The 16,886-nt window shown below is 40.6% G+C and overlaps 1 protein-coding gene across 3 annotated transcripts; it reads left to right on the forward strand.

Moving 5' to 3' along the window:
• The first annotated feature begins 3,746 nt into the window (after nucleotides 1-3,746).
• Nucleotides 3,747-16,728, forward strand: smarcc2 (SWI/SNF related, matrix associated, actin dependent regulator of chromatin, subfamily c, member 2). Of its 3 annotated transcripts, none has more exons than XM_042503747.1 (26): nucleotides 3,747-3,865; nucleotides 5,379-5,498; nucleotides 5,589-5,674; nucleotides 5,809-5,890; nucleotides 6,404-6,496; nucleotides 6,640-6,709; nucleotides 6,817-6,886; nucleotides 7,450-7,525; nucleotides 8,852-9,096; nucleotides 9,230-9,354; nucleotides 9,484-9,537; nucleotides 10,445-10,482; nucleotides 10,583-10,713; nucleotides 11,271-11,342; nucleotides 11,470-11,583; nucleotides 12,100-12,253; nucleotides 12,347-12,463; nucleotides 12,559-12,621; nucleotides 12,733-12,991; nucleotides 13,136-13,297; nucleotides 13,397-13,458; nucleotides 13,549-13,669; nucleotides 13,754-13,917; nucleotides 14,029-14,163; nucleotides 14,689-15,061; nucleotides 16,191-16,728. In XM_042503747.1, the coding sequence occupies exons 1-26, from the start codon at nucleotides 3,755-3,757 to the stop codon at nucleotides 16,253-16,255; spliced, it is 3,162 nt and encodes a 1,053-aa protein (XP_042359681.1). In that variant the 5' UTR covers nucleotides 3,747-3,754; the 3' UTR covers nucleotides 16,256-16,728. The 3 variants fall into 3 exon arrangements, with proteins under 3 accessions (XP_042359681.1, XP_042359687.1, XP_042359673.1); XM_042503753.1 differs by having other exon boundaries at nucleotides 5,815-5,890; XM_042503739.1 differs by having other exon boundaries at nucleotides 12,100-12,463.
• The last annotated feature ends 158 nt before the right edge of the window (nucleotides 16,729-16,886 follow it).

Here is a 16,886-nt window from a genome sequence, read left to right on the forward strand (position 1 = left end):
GAGTGTACAAACCTACCACAGGAGAGTATACTTCTTATTCAGGTTGACCCCTACTCCACCTATCAGAACAACCTACTCCCCATTTAACTATCTTTATACAGGTTGTGGTCTATTGTAACAGATATTTTTACGTGACAGAATGGCCTACTCCACCTATCAGAATGAAATGTGTTGCAACTCCTTTTGTAGGTGAGATAACTGTTGATAACTGACTGTGAGGAACCAGTCGTAATTATCGCCACTCTCAACCGGGAGTGTTGGCCAGAACACTACTTAAGGCCATGATGCATTTTCTGCAGTAATACTAAAGGTGTTGACAGTAAATGAGAATCAGAGTCAGGATTGAGGGATGGTTCAATGTAATTGTATTCAGAAGATTTTCTGTCAATAAACAAGAAATTAAAGCGATGAGTACAATACTGTTAAAGGTGCTGTTACAGTGTATCGTTATCGTTATCTAAACAGGAAAAAAAGCTTGATATATAACTTAAAATAAGAGCAAATTTAAACATCACACCCTAAGTCTGCTGTGTACCTCTACTACGCATGCTCTATGGGCCAGTAGATTTGGGTATTTTACACAATTCTTCACCTGGAAAAAGAGCTTTCTATGCTTCCTGCGCCAAAGAGCAGCTCTCTTAGGAATGAATGGGGCCCCGCTCCCATGGCTGTATCCAGACTTCCCTATAATACATCCATGGTATTGACGTCGATGGATGTGCTTTGAAACTAATTTTTGTAGTGGCCAAATGGTAGAATTACAACTGCTCAATCCGTCACGTGATGCTATTGTGCCCAAAGTCTTTTCCCATTGAATTACATGGCAGAGGAAGCGTCTGTAAATCAGCGGATACATTTTTTTTTGACTCATTTCACTCTCTGGATCTAATTCGTTTGGTCTGATAATATTTAGAAAGTCTAGAAGAGCTGCGAAATGAAGTCATTAAATCCCCATTCAGGTCAGCGGAGCGCAAAACCGGAAGTAGCCAGGGGGAGTCTCTTTGCACTTGCTCTGTAGGCCCAATGATGCAGAAGCAGCAGTATTTTCATACTGCGGAAAGAGAGTTTTTTTGGCTTTATGCTCCACTGAAAAACTTTCATGGGAATACAGGTACCCAACTCAAACACTGTTCTCTTGATACATCTGGACCTAATACATAGGTCCAGTGGCATCACATGACATACGGTACTAATGAGTTGTAAATCCACTTTTAAGGCCACCATGAAAATTGGCTTGAAATCCTGGTGCACTTCCTGGGAGCTGGACCTTTTCCGAGGAATTTCTACTCACCTGACCACCTCCTCACTGCATCAACTAAGGAACACAAAGGTGTGAGCTAAACTGAAATATCATTTCTGACTTGTGCCAATTATGAATGTTAAAGTAAAAGTAGGAGCCTTATGTAGACCTTTGTTAACAAGTCCATTATAAAAGTTTTGGCTCTCTAAATTTCAGCTTCAAGTGCAGCTTAACACAAACAGTAATTGGACAAAATGACAGTAATAGCCGCTTCTTTGAAATGTAGCTTTCCCATTACGAGACTTACTTTTTCACCTGCAACTGCTTCTCCCCTCTGCAGAGCCACACTGTGAAAATGAAACACTGGCTGAAGGGAGGTCTCATCTGATCAGAATAAAACAAGCAGATGGATCTTTAATTAAAGGTGAGAGGTAATGCTATTCCGGGTGAGGAAGTTCTTCCTGTACGTGGTGCAAAGAAGAGGTTAGGGAGATGTTGAACTGGGGGGTGGGGGTGGGGTGTTGGTGGGGTTGTATCTCAGCAGTGTGGCCACACACACCACTACCACCACCACCCTCTGAGTCCCAGTGCTCCCCCTTGCAGATTCCAGTGTTAAGTTAATTGGACAGGGAGAGAGGGCTGAGGAGGGAAGTGTTCAGCCCCATTAGCAATCCCCCTGTGGAAGGCTGAGCCGAGAGGATCACAGACTCACAAATAGGAGGATTAAAATAATCAATAGGCTTCACTCTCTCTCCTTCAGCACAGATGGGTGCTCCACACACAGACACACACATCATTACGCAGATACACACACACACACACACACGTTCGTAAGCAAATACAAACACACAGACAGCCTGAGGAATACGAGTTCAAGCACTACTCTCTTCAGTGTTGTCTCTGGACCTTCACAAATTAGCCTGGATCATGTAAGACACACACACAGACACACACACACACACACATGCTCTTTTTCCTTTGTTAATGAAGGTTAATTTGAGCCTCTGACTAACTGAGAACCAGTAAAAAGGTCAGAGACATGAAAACAGTCTGACGGTTAAATTTTGCTCAGTTATTTCTGTACTCTCATGTCTGCTGAAATTCCAGTTTGTATTAGTGTTGTATAAAAGTATTTCACTAGATCCACTCATTATGGGGGTACAGCTTTTTTTCTTCAAAGTTATTATATTGAATATAATGTATGTAAAGCAGTTCCCTTTGAGGTTATCATTTAGGAGTTTTTTTTCTCTTTCTAAACATGTTTTTGTCATATACATACTTGCACATGCTCTAAATAATGAGGGGTACGTGTCCCCTGCATCCCCCTCCTTGACCAACATTTAACTACCCTACTGTTTACATGTTCATGCACCAGTAATGATGATCCATAATGCAGAGGTGCTGTAGTGGAGCGAAAAGTAGGAATTAACCCAGGGCCACAAAAGGAGGGTGTGGGGGTTAGTTTAGTTTTGTTTAAAGTTTTTTTTTCTAATTAAGTTTAAATTGGCTGAATACTTTTATTTGTATTATTTTGTATTGACATTTTGCGTTCTGCATCTTGCATTGTGTGTCCTCTTAATGTTTATCCCAACTCCACCCTTGTTCTGTCTCGCTTGTGCTCAGTAAGTCTGTTTGGCTTCCTGTTGTTGAATTACCTGCTAAGTATCCCATTTCTGCTTTGCTTTGCTTGTCAAAGCATGTTGTTACTCTGTTTTTAAAGGTGCCATTTAAATAAAATTATCATTATTATGCATAGGGCACAGAATTTGGCGCTATGCCCCTGTCAATATGACAGAAGCCGTTGTGCATGATGAGTAGGCTACTTTTGTTCTAGACACTTGAAGAACATGTTTTTGCCAACTGTTAAAAAACATGATAATATTAAGGGAGGACTTTAAATTCTTAGAATAAGGTTTGGTTAGTTATGCTTTTAGGTAGGCCTAAATAATTTTAAAAATGTTTTCCACCACTGGTGCATGCTGCTGCTTCTCTGTCTGTAGTTTTTATTTTTTATTTTTATAAGTGTCAAAGGGAACAGCGCTTTAAAAAAAAAAAGGTGAATAAATAAAAAAAAGTAAACATTTAAGTACAGTGCAAATTGTTTCAGTCCTGTTCAAATGTTTCAGTAATAAATTCAATTATTTAAAATACAACAAATAAAATTAGGATACATAAATAATGAACAGATTATCATACAAGGGGGTAAATTCACTCTAAACGTACTTATTTACTCCAGTGGGAAAGTATTTCAAGATATCATATATGTTTTGTTGTTTTTGGTCCTTTTATAAGTTTTAGGGATTTCAAATACAATTTAAATACACTGGTAAAAAAAAAAAAAAAGAAGAAGAAACTTCGGGGCTGATGAAGTACCATGGAGTATGTTAAAGATGATTCCCTGTATGAGTACTCCACCTGCTGCACGCTGCTTGTTGTTACCGCCGCCGGCAGCTGCAGTACCGCAGTCTGGCCGCTGGTCGGCAGGCGACGTCGACTAGTTGTCTGCAGTCAAAGATGGCGGTGCGGAAGAAAGACGGCGGCCCGAATGTAAAATATTTCGAAGCGTCTGACACCGTTTCTCAGTTTGATAATGTCCGCGTCTGGCTGGGAAAGAATTACAAAAAGGTACTGACCGCATGTTTTGTATCCATACACGCTGAGCGTACATTTTTCAGCCTGAAACGTGGGCAGTTACCTATTGGGCAGAGGCAGTGACAAAGAGAGGAGGGAGGGTGCTGCTCAACGTCCAGCTGTTTGATTCACTCGAGCCGGATACAAAAGGATGCTGAGCCCACAGCTACAGCACATGCAGCCGTGAATGGCGGTGTCCCCAGACGTTATCGTCGCTAAACGGATGCAGAATCAGCATGCGACCCCTGCTGCGGGGATGATTTTGTGCAAAACGGGTGACTTAAGCCGGCCGGGCAGCCAGCTAGCTAGCTAGTTAGCTAAACGGCTAACGGTGAATGCAGCTCGGATCCAGATGTTGGCTGTGTGGCGCGCGGACTGAAGCCATGGCCCGTCTAGGATAACACTGAGCGGCGTGCTGCCGTCCAGACTCATTATTTCACCAAATAAATGCATTATTTCTGTTAAAACATGCCATTAAAGATGATTAAACACACGAGTTAACAACCCCATATCAGATATCACAAAGCATAAGGGTTAAATTTCTCTGAATAATGACACAAATAAGGACGTTCCCTCCATTTTTCGGCGTATCTGACCAAACGTCGGATTTAGGGACTGTTCTTTATTTATCAGAGTCTGGGTTGTTTATTTATTAATATTATTATTATTTTTTGTCCTTACTGAAACCATATATATATATGTGTGTGTATATATATATTTATATATATATATATATTTTTTTGTTGAGACTCCCTGAGTAACTTTAAGAACGCATGACCCTCCCTTTACCATGAATGCATTCTTTAAAAATCACCCTTTGATGATTTAAAGTGAAAAGTTGAAGATTAAACTCTGAAGTTAAAAAAAATCCCTTGTTTTTTCACTTTTGTTAAGCATGCTGGTTAGTTCATGCATGTTTTGGCAGCATTGTAAATTAGACAGAATAAATTGATTTTGAATCAGATATCCCTATTTTAAGCTGAGATTTTTTTAATTTATATTTTTTTTTGTTTATTTGATGGAATCTGATGGATTTGTCCCACATATTGTTTTTAAGTTGAATATTCATGTTCATTTGTGTTATAAAGTGCCTCAGGGATTACTTTTTTTTTTTAGTCGCCCAATGCAAAAGTTAGCTCTGTGGCGCAGAGTCCTTATTGAAGGCATCTTACCAAAAACCAATGGGCTTCAGGATGGGGGAACTGGGGGTGCCAAAATGCTTACTAATTTCCAGGTTTTAGGACTCACTCCTGGGGCAATCTGTTATAAATGGTGTGATATTAGCTATTTTTCAATGTTTTCTAAAAAAAAAACAAGTTAAAGATGTATGCACACCCCCTAACCTAAAATAAAAAAAACATAAGTATCTCCCCAGTGCTTGAGAAATATTTGACCCACCTCCCCCACTTTGAAACCACCCCTTCTCATAGATAACTAACAGTCCCTTATTTCAGCACCAGGTTTATTTTTATGTATCTCTGACTGGCTCTTTGTGCTGTCCTCTCAGTACATCCAGGCCGAACCCCCCACCAACAAGTCTCTGTCCAGCCTGGTGGTCCAGCTGCTGCAGTTCCAGGAGGAGGTGTTTGGTCGACATGTCAGCAACCCTCCGCTCACCAAGCTGCCGGTATGTCACCTTTATCTCTGTCATGCACACGCATACAGATGATTTTACCCCACTGATGTATTTTAAAACTGTTTTGTTTTGTGCCTGCAGATGAAATGTTTTCTGGACTTCAAGTCAGGAGGGGCTCTGTGCCACATCCTGGCTGCTGCCTACAAGTTCAAGAGTGACCAGGGATGGTAGGACTTTCTTTCTAGCTGGTTTAAATGTAGGCCAAACAGACAAACTGAAAATAAATGCTATCTTAGTTCTCCCAGTTGTATTTTGGCTAGGATGCCGCTTCATGTGTAACTCCAGTCTAATTTCCTGGTAGGCGCAGGTTTGACTTCCAGAATCCATCGAGGATGGACCGAAATGTGGAGATGTTCATGACGATCGAGAAGTCCTTAGTGCAGGTGAGTTCGTGTCAGAGCTTGTCCTTTATTGTAGTTGTAAATGTTTTCAGCTTCAGTATGACGAGGTTTAAAAGCAGTGTTTATTTTTGTTTTTAACGGCTTGACTGTGAGCTCCGGCAGGAGTCAGTTTGAAAGATTTCTGTTGATTGTTTGCTGCCGCAGGCACCAGAGCTAAATGATTGCAAAGAAAATACTCTATCAGAGAGGTTGCATGTCTCCTATGGTTATTACATCATATTTGTGAAGTGTCTGAGAATCAGGCTGCCTGAGCTTTAGATAGAAATAATGAAGGGCACACAGTCATGTGACTCGAACAGTAATCCTACTTAATTAGTCCTGCAGTTACACTACAAGATCATCGAGCTCTCCTCATCTGAAGAGCTCAACAGCACAGACACATTTCTTGTTTTAACTGAGATTATACGATATGATATTTATGTAGATTTATATTTTTGTACCTGCCTATTTGAATTTATGAGTTTCATTCATTCACACTGCTTTTCTTCATTTCAGAACAACTGCCTGAGCCGACCTGTCATCTACCTGAGCTCTGACATAGAGCCAAAGCTGCTTGGGAAATTGAAAGACATCATCAAAAGACATCAGGTGTGTTTTTTGTTTTGTTTTGATAAATGTCTCACTATTACAGAAAGGAAGCTCACCTGCATGTGTGAGGCCCTTAGTCAGATTAAAAAGTATTTCCATGTTGTAAGCTTAACCCGCACTTTCTGCGACTGTCTCGGTTGCAGGGCTCAGTAACTGAGGACAAGGCCTCCAGCTCCCATGTTGTCGTCCCTATTCCCACCAGCCTGGAGGAAGGTGAGGCTTCACATGTTCTGTTCAAACACAGTTTTTGTGTTTATTTATTGTGAATTCTGCTGCACTTACTGGCTTTGTGCTGGTGTCCTTATCTCTTTTTGTTCCAGAGGAGTGGGTGCGTCCTGTGATGAAGAGAGATAAGCAAGTGCTGCTCCACTGGGGATATTTTCCTGACAGGTTGGTGCTGAGTTTGCAGAGATATAAACAATAACACAAAACTGAAAACTGATTCCTCATGTAACTGTGGAGGTCCAATACAGTTGTAATGATATTAACAGGAGTTTCTATTTCATTTATTTTTCATTTCAGTTATTTTATTTATATGGACAACACACATTAATAAACATTTTTGCAAATGTGCCAGTGTTAGCCAGCTGGCTTATTTTCAACTGTAGTTCTTTGGCAGGATCTTTTGAAACCTATGAAATCATAAGATTTATAAAGCATTTTTCAAAACAGGGTTACAAGGTGGCAGAATAAAACAGACAAGTCAGAAAAACATTATTTTAAACAAAACAAACAGCAACAAAAAACAATTTGGTGCATAAAAGAACAAGGAACTAAAAGACAGTTCAGAGGAAAATGAAGTCAGTGAAGAGTGGATCTGCTAATCTTTTTTGGCCTGAATTCTACAAGCTTAAGTTAAACATGTCTACCTGAGACTTTTTAACAAAACCAACCTTGTAATATTTCCTCTGCCTTGACCTTTGACCTTTGACCTTGCTTTTCTCACTGTGTAGTTATGATACCTGGATCCCAGCCAGTGAGATCGAGGCAGCTGTGGAGGATCCTCCTAGCCCAGAAAAGCCCAGGAAGGTATTTCATTTCTAGAAACTTCTTCGTCGTTATTTGTGTTTTGTTTTTTTTTTCTATTTTTCTGTCATTCATTTTCAGTTTTACCGACTTGTGTCCTTTATTCTCTCTAAATCTTAACATTTGTAACAAATCATTCTTTCATGTCTGCTTACCTGCCTTTAGTTTATGTAAATATATGTCACCTTTTTCACACTGTTCAGCTACACCAGATACAGATGTTTATGTGATGTAGTTATATATTATAACCCTGCCCTTTATGAGTGACATATTCAAATCAAATGTACTGTTCTTTTATGGGTGCATGATGCATCATTACATTAGATCGAACATTAAAGATGCCTCTGCATCATTTTATGTGCACCATTTTTGCTAAATGTCTTTATGTTGGCTAGAATATAAAATGTAGCTCTTGAGTCTGTAATGATGGGAGTTAATTTTATATGTCTCAGCCTTCTCTTCATTGCACAAACCTGCCGGGGGGGACTGTGTACACAGAGATGATAGCTCTGTAGTTTGGCAACAGCACTCGTGTCATATTTTTCTCTCTGTGCAAAACATCCAAAAATGAAGTGCTGTCGCAAATTGGCACTTGGAGCAAAAGAGCTTACTGTGGCACTTGGCTGAACCATAAATTCAAAGCAGTGTTAGAAGCTCTGGTTGTGTATTCAGAGCACCACTTGCTCAGGGCGTTCAGCGCTCACTAGGACATGATAGTAAAAGCAGTGAAGCATTCAAATGTTTTGAGCTGCGTTCACACAAAAATCAGCACACTGGGTTCATTTTCTGTTGAGAACTCCGTCTCTGTTTACACACAGTCAAAATGTGTCCCCAGACCACAGCTTCAGAATGACATAATTAAGATGAACTGCATTTGTCCTTTTTTAGTAACTGTTCCTGTAGTGTGCTTACATATTATTATTTAAGTCTTTGTAAAATTGTTTTTACGTGAACATAAATCATTCAAGAATCAATTGAAATTATTTATTTTCTATTTTAATCCAGTGATCATTGCTTAACAGTATTTTTTCTGCCACAAAATCAACATAGCACCCAGAAAACACCCCAGTGATAATTAAGCAACATCATTTCTGCTGTGGGTCCATTTAAATAATTTGTAATTCAGTTTCCAGACAAGGCATCTGAATCCATGTGTAGAAGGTTAAATGATGTCATGATGAAATAGATGGTTTCTAGAGGATGTTGCTGAAAGTGTGCAACACTGCTGGGTTAAACTGTGTAATACGTTTGTGACATTTCACTCAGGCAGCTGACATGTTCACTAAAACTATTTCAGTGTCGCTTACATTTAATGCTCTCTGTTCATAGGTCCATGCCAAGTGGATTTTAGACCTGGACCAGTATAATGAGTGGATGAATGAGGAAGACTATGAAGTGGGCGAGGGCTGCCCTAAGAGGAAGAGGATCTCAGCCAAGACCCTTACAGATGAGGTGACCACACCTGACGAGCGGAGGGACAAGAAACCAGGCAGTGCCAAGAAGAGGAAGAGGTCGCCGTCGCCCTCCCCCACCCCTCCACCTCAGGAGAGCAAGAAGAAGAATACCAAAAAAGCGTCAGTGACCACACCTCTTTATGCAATTGTGTCACACTCATCAGCTATTAAAGAACGATGTTTTGTAGAACCAGTTCTATCAGAGACATTATGCATTATCGTTAAATAATGTCCTTTTTGTGTATGCGGACAGGCCGACAACCCCGTACACCAAGTCTAAACGGGGCCAAAGGGAGGAGGAACAAGAGGATCTCAGTAAAGACTTGGATGAAGCGTCACCTGTTCCAGCATCTGAAGAGGGAAATCCACCGAAGACAAGTACTCAGATGTTCAAAATATACAAATAAATAATCAAATATGACCATTAACGTTAGGCTCAGTTGTCACCTTTAAGACTTTAAAGTCGTTGATGTCTATTATTGTCTGAAATTGTGCTTTCCATTTCAGATAACACCAAGAAAGACACTGATTCAACTCCAGTCAAAGGAGGAACAGATATGGGTGAGCAGGACGTTTTCATGTGTTCCTCCAACATGTCCACTGTCACCTACATTTGCAAGAAAACAGCCCCTTTATTTTATTTATTTAATCTTGTATTTAAACAGGTAGTCTTGTTGAGATCCGAGTCTCTTTTTCAAGAAACACCTGTATACAAAATAACATACAGTTTAATCATATTGACAGACACACATAACACATAAATACAATTAAAAAAGGCAATTGCAAGTGTGAATTCAAGTACGTTAGTACAAACATTTAAAGTGTTCAAGTGGAATTAGAGAATGTAACTTAAAATGCAACCAGAGCGCAGCGGTAACAAGGCAGTGTTTGCAGTAAAGCCTCATAAATACACAACATGCAATATTACACCCGTCTGTTTGTTATGAAAGACCATCCCAGCTTTTCATATAAGACTCGACGGTGAGTGAGAAATGTATCACCCCTGATACACTGAATCAAGAGGCTTTAAAGTGGAGGGAGAAGCATGCATGTATACAGTATTACCATAATGGATAGATATGGTACATAAGACATAATTGTAGATTGCACAATGGCCTTTTGACTCGAGGAAGAGAAACATGATCTGTGCGGTGCTGATGCTGAACAGTGGGAAATCAAGAGTCTGACTTGTTTATAATATCAGGTTTTGGTCGTCACTTCATCATGGATTGCTTTTTTTTCCATTTAAAGGCACATTGTTTTCCACACAACTGTTGTCTTTTCAAACATGGAAGAAAAGTAGACTTTCTAAACAGTAAATACATTCTATGTTAATTTCAGGTGTTAATCTGTTGACACTTGTTTTTATATTCAGTGTATTCTTTAAACCAAAAGTAATTTTCTGACTGTAAGGCTTCTGCGCTCTACCGATTTGTATTCACTTAGCATTCTTTTGTGCTTTTAACAGATGAGCAGGAAGATGAGTCCATGGAAACAACAGGCAAGGTAAAGCAGATAATAAAAGAGCAAGAAAACATGGGGACAGTGAGGACCGCACACATAAACATCATCATGAGAGTGTGTGTGTGTGTGTGTGTTCACACAGGAGGAGGAGGAGGGCTCTCCGAGTGTGAAGGGTGAACCGGTCAAAGGCTCGGACCTTCATGAAGACAACGTGACCGAGCAGACTCACCACATTATTATACCGAGCTACGCTGCCTGGTTTGACTACAACAGGTAAGAAGAAAAAATGTTTTTGAAAATTGTTTTTAAGTAATCAGATTTCAGAGATGTCATTACAGTGATGTATTTTTAAAATTCAGTCACGGGAAAAGTACGAAAAAACGGAGACCCACTTGGTGAAATCTAGAGCTGCAACAGTTTATTCATTTGTTGTCAGCTACTAAATTAAATGCCAGCTAATTTTATAATCGATTTGTGTAATTTTTTAAGAAAACAAAATCAAAATGATCTGATTCCAGCTTCTTCTATGTGAGTATTTTCTATTTTTTAACTGTAAACCAAAACATTTTTCAAAATATCCTGACATTTTACAGACCAAACAACTAATTAATAGGGAAAATAATTAACATATTTAATCAACAGTAAACATAATCTTTAATTGGAGCCTTTGTGAAATCAATGGGGGTAAATTTTGAAATTAAAATTAAAACTAGTGTAGTCTCAGCAGTAGAGAGCATTTTACATAAGACATGATTCATAAAGTGAAAAGTGGGACACTCAGATGTATCGCAGCTGTAAATCCTCAAAATGTCAAAATTATTTTCTCCCAGTGTTCATGCCATTGAGCGCAGAGCCTTGCCAGAGTTTTTCAATGGAAAGAACAAATCCAAAACCCCGGAGATGTAAGTATTTGAACTGCACATAAAACATTAGATGTTTTATTAATCTGACACACAATGAAAAAGAAATCACACACAGAACAATAACAAGATGAAATATCTCAGTTTCCTATGTGCCTCCTTCTTTCAGTTACCTGGCGTACAGGAACTTCATGATTGACACCTACCGACTAAACCCTCAGGAGTACCTGACCTCCACCGCCTGCCGCAGGAACCTGGCAGGAGATGTGTGTGCAATCATGAGGTAAGTGGAGGATGAATGTAAGCCTGTCAGATAACGACGTTATAGACTTATTGATGTGAGCAAAATTTATCGAGGACATGCCCATGTATTGTATGATATTATCCTTGTGTTTACATGCATTTTTTGACGTAAGAATGTCACCAACATTTTAGCCAACATGATGCCAGAATAAACTTAAGGGTTTTTCAGGCCATTATAAGACTGTGGTGCAGTGCCAAAGCTAAATGAACAGAAAAAACCCAATGCAAATGAAAAACAAAAAAACAATGCTAAGCTCCTCCACAAACACAGAAACATAGATTTGTATTTACGTTTTATTTCTTTATCTTAAAATGGCAATATTATTGTTAATTGCAAATATTTCTGGGAAAATTCATCATCCAACAAAGAACTTATCATGACAGTCCTAACTGAATGTAAAAATTGCTACTCAATCCTGAGTTTTACTGTCTGTATTGACACAGTCACCTGTTTTAGTCAAACCGCTACTCTGTGCTTCTTCTTCTTCTGCTGCAGAGTCCACGCCTTTCTGGAGCAGTGGGGTCTCATCAACTACCAGGTGGACTCCGAGAGTCGACCCACACCCATGGGTCCCCCACCCACCTCTCACTTCCATGTCCTTGCAGACACTCCATCCAGTCTGGTGCCCCTTCAGCCCAAGACGTCCCAGGTCCACATATGCTCAGACACACAGGCAAATAGACACATGCACGTGTATTCTGGGTTATTTTACACGTGTCTCTCTGTCGTTGTTTACCTGCAGACCCCTGCTACCCAGCAGATGATGTCCTTCCCTGATAAAGTGAAGGAGAAACCAGCAGACCTGCAGAACTTTGGGCTGCGGACTGACATGTACAGCAAGAAGACTGGCTCTGCAAAGGTACAAGCCTCAGAAGATGCATGACTAAGTTGTTCTTTTGCTTTGGTTACATTGAGCTACCGTGTTAACAAAGTGTTGGTGATATTTGTGTACAGAGCAAGAGTACAGCGAGCTCTATGAGGGAGTGGACAGAACAAGAAACACTACTACTACTTGAGGTACAAATTATTCTTAAAATCTATTGTGTGATGATGCAGATAATTCCTTTCATAAATGTGAAAATGAGATAGCAGAAATGTTGAGCTAAATGTATTCCTCTTGTCCTCCAGGGGTTGGAAATGTACAAGGATGACTGGAACAAGGTTTCAGAACATGTGGGCAGCCGTACGCAGGACGAGTGCATCCTGCACTTCCTGCGGCTGCCCATTGAAGACCCTTATTTGGAGGACCACTCCTCGTCCCTGGGACCACTGGCCTACCAGCCGGTCCCTTTCAGTCAGGCAGGAAACCCCGTCATGAGCACAGTGGCCTTCCTTGCCTCTGTCGTCGACCCGCGTGTGGCCTCAGCTGCAGCCAAATCTGCTCTGGGTGAGAAAAAGCTTATATTGATTCCAATTTTTGTTTTGAAATTTTAATTTATTCTTCCTGGTCATTATTGATTACTCATTATTCATCCTCAAATTTATAGGTTACATTACACCAATAACTTCGATCTTTCTCTCTCCCTCTTAGAGGAGTTTTCTCGTATGAAGGAGGAGGTTCCTGCAGCACTTGTTGAGGCTCATGTGCGGCGGGTGGAGGAGGCAGCAAGGGTCAGTGGCCGACAGGACCCGCTGTACGGCCTGGAGGGTAGCGGCATTGCAGGCACTGGCCTGGAGGAGGGAGACAGACCTGGTAGAATGGACACACACACATACAGTATGCAAAATTGCAAGAACAAAATACCTTTGCACTTTAAACAGAAAAAGAAAAAGTGACTTGTCTTTTTTCTAGATGAAAGCAGTGATGAAAGTAAGAGTGACAGCCAATCAGGCGAAGAGAAGAGGGAGGCCAAGGTATGACGCCTGTTTGTGATAACAGTATATCTCTAATTTGTGAGTGATTTGCTGCAAAGCTCATTGTGCCCCGTTTGCTTTCCTGCACAGGACAGCAAAGATGGAGCGACGGAGGAAGAGGAGAAGCAGGCAGAAAATGGGAAGAAGGAAGAAGAAAGAGGACGAGAACAAGAAGGAGAGAGGGAGGCGGACAAAACAGAGTCAGAGATGGGTATGAAAATATATCTTGGTGAGATAGAGGGAATACGGCGTTATTGTCAAAGGTTAAAAAACATACTTGTTTCTTCTCTCCTAGGCGATGGGGAGAAGGAGAAGGATGGGAAAGAGGGCACAGAGGAAGGACAGAGAGAAGCAGAGAGTGAATTAGAGAGGAAGGCGAAGGTGGAGCGTGACGTGGGAGAGGGGAACCTGGCCACTGCTGCTGCGTCTGCTCTCGCAGCTGCTGCTGTCAAAGCCAAGGTAAAGTTCATTTTCACCAGGCTTCAATTTACATACATCTTCACCTTTTTTTCCCTTGTTTTTGACTCCACATTTTCTCAAATCTAAATATCTTCTGTACTTTCTTGGAAGCACCTGGCTGCAGTGGAAGAGAGGAAGATCAAATCTCTGGTGGCTCTGCTGGTGGAGACCCAAATGAAGAAGCTTGAGATAAAACTGCGACACTTTGAAGAACTGGAAACCATCATGGACAGAGAGAGGGAGGCTGTGAGTGAGGAATTCTGGGATATGTTGTCTCTCAAGACAGTAGTCAACTGAAATACAGTACATTGATTTTAAAATCTCGCCGCTTGTCTGTAAATCACTCTGTGGCTCAACGCCAAATTATATCTCTGACATGCTTGTGACATATGAGCCTTCCAGGGCCCTCAGGACATCTGGGGCCGACCTACTGAGCGTCCCAAGAGTCAGAGCTAAACATGGTGAAGCAACGTTTGTTTATCATGCAGCACAGACCTGGAACAACCTCCCAGATTATGTTAGACAAGCCCCGAAACTGACCACTTTTTAGTCAAAGCTAAAAACGTTCCCTTTTTTACACTGCGTACTCAACTGCAAACATATTTAAAACTTGACTTTATCTCGTCTGCACTTTTGCTATTTTAATAGTGATTTTTATTTTAGAATTTTTAAATCATTTAGTAATGAATTTGACCTTGAAATGTGCTATACGAATAAAGCTGCCTGCCTTGCCTTACAAAACCTTCAACTTTTATTTCTTTGTGTGTGTAGTTGGAGTACCAGCGTCAGCAGCTGCTGGCTGACCGTCAGTCCTTCCACATGGAGCAGCTGAAATACGCAGAGATGAGGGCCCGCCAGCAGCACTTCCAGCAGATTCAGCACCAGCAGCACAGCCAGGCAGGGGGCCCTCATGCCAACCAGGCTGCCTCAGCCCCGCCGCCCCAGGGCGCGACCGCAAGTCAGCAAGCTCCCACCACACCAGCTCCACAACCGGCTCCCAGCCCCGCGCCTCCAGCCTCGGTTTCTGCTCCGGCCCCTGAGTCCCAACCACCTCAGGGAGCTCACCCCTCACCTCCCTGCCCGCCAGGCGCGACCCCAGCTGCCCACTCCAGCTCCAGCTCCAGCACCACTCCTGTACTCCACGGTGAGCTTAAACTTAAAGCACAATGAGCTTGTTTAGTAGGCTTTAATCTCAATCTTTTTAAAATTTCCTTTTATTATATGGTTTGTTTTACTTAATGATTATTTATTTACTGGCTGTTAACCTATCAGACTGTCAGACTGAGGCTACATATTTAAGACAACTAAAAAGGCAAATAGTGTGCTTCTTACTGCACGGATGTTGTTATCAGGCATCCAAACTTAATGGCAAATTTTCTTGACAGCAAACAGCGAAACTCACTACTTTAGCAAATACCACAGTGAGATTTGAATCTGTCATATGTGCATGCCAAGGTTTTGTTGATAGTTGTGAAATGCACAAAGAACTGCAACTTAATGTATAATTACTTATTAAGGAAAATATAGATCAAAAAATGCAAGTTGAATATCCCAGCTAACATTAATGGAAAGCAGGAATTAGTTTCAGCCTGTTTAACAACAAGTATTTTAATTATTAAGTAATCTGATAATTATTCCTGTGAGTAGTCAATTATTTGTTTATTCTATAGAAATATTATAAAAAATTAAAAATCCTAAGGTGGCATCTTTAAACAGCTTGTTTTATTTGACCTAAATTTCACAAACGAATATCTTCTATCAGTAAACAATGATATACAACAAGGAAAAATGGGAAATTCTTAAATTTGAGAAGCCGGAAGCAGCAACTGTTTGCTTCTTAAATTACTTAATCAATGAAGGAATTAATTTCTGACAACTGACAAATCAATTGTCAGCGCTATTTCAAACAGAGTTTTTTTCAGCTCTCAGATCTGAATAGCCATTATCATATATTTGAATAAATATATTTTGTGTGAGTCCCAATTAGCCCCATTAAGATCGTGTACTAACATTTTGACACGAGTATCAGCTTTCAATTCAGTGGGCCGCGTCGCCCAAAGAAAATACTGGAGCACACCATTCACTTGAAGGCGCAAACGACTAACGTTTTGATGTGAACTGCATCTTCATCAGAGTCATAACTAGTATTAGCTTTATTTGAATTATTTTCCCTGTTAACTATAATTTTACATGAGCACTCAAATGAGGTAAAAAAAAAAAAAAAATCTATCCGTTACTTTTTTTTTGCTCTTCCCTTGTATCGCAACTCACAGAGCCCTCCGCCCCTCTTCCCGGTGAAACGCTCCACCCCTCAGCACCAGTCCCTCCTCCACAGTGAGAAATAAATACATTGCCTGAGAATCTGAATGACTCTGACCACTTTGAATCCTGCCTGATCTATCATCTGAAATGAAGAAGTCATAAAACCGAAGGAAGAGAACACATTTTACATGTTCAGCTCTTTGTTTTTGTTTGTTGTTGATTTTTCAAAAAGGACAATTGACGCGAGAAAGAAAAAATGATTACGTCTAAATCAAACCAGCTCTGCTCTGACTGTTGAAAAAAAAGTCCCTTTTAAATTGAATCTGCCTATGAAGAAAACGTGCTTTCAAACAGAAGCTGTTCATCCTGCGTGTGGTCGATCAGACAGCAGCATCTCACTTCATAATTTTTAGCTAAAATCCATGCTGCCACTCGACAAGAAGAAGAGAAAAGACTCATCTTGTGTTTTCGGTGTTTCAGGAGATTGTTGCATATATTTGCTGCAACAGTTTATCACAGCTTTTGAAGTCTCTTACTTCACACTCTCTCCAGAGCNAGCAGCATCTCACTTCATAATTTTTAGCTAAAATCCATGCTGCCACTCGACAAGAAGAAGAGAAAAGACTCATCTTGTGTTTTCGGTGTTTCAGGAGATTGTTGCATATATTTGCTGCAACAGTTTTCCCAATTAGCCCCATTAAGATCGT

Source organism: Plectropomus leopardus, chromosome 2 (assembly GCF_008729295.1).
Source record: "Plectropomus leopardus isolate mb chromosome 2, YSFRI_Pleo_2.0, whole genome shotgun sequence".
NCBI lineage: Eukaryota > Metazoa > Chordata > Actinopteri > Perciformes > Serranidae > Plectropomus > Plectropomus leopardus.

Excerpts from the sequence above, each read along its gene's own strand:
- smarcc2 (XM_042503739.1), top strand. The coding sequence starts at position 3,755 with ATGGCGGTGCGGAAGAAAGACGGCGGCCCGAATGTAAAATATTTCGAA. Across the intron at positions 12,622-12,732 it reads AAACACTACTACTACTTGAG|GGGTTGGAAATGTACAAGGA; the intron begins GTACAAATTATT and ends CTTGTCCTCCAG. Across the intron at positions 13,298-13,396 it reads GGAGGAGGGAGACAGACCTG|ATGAAAGCAGTGATGAAAGT; the intron begins GTAGAATGGACA and ends TCTTTTTTCTAG.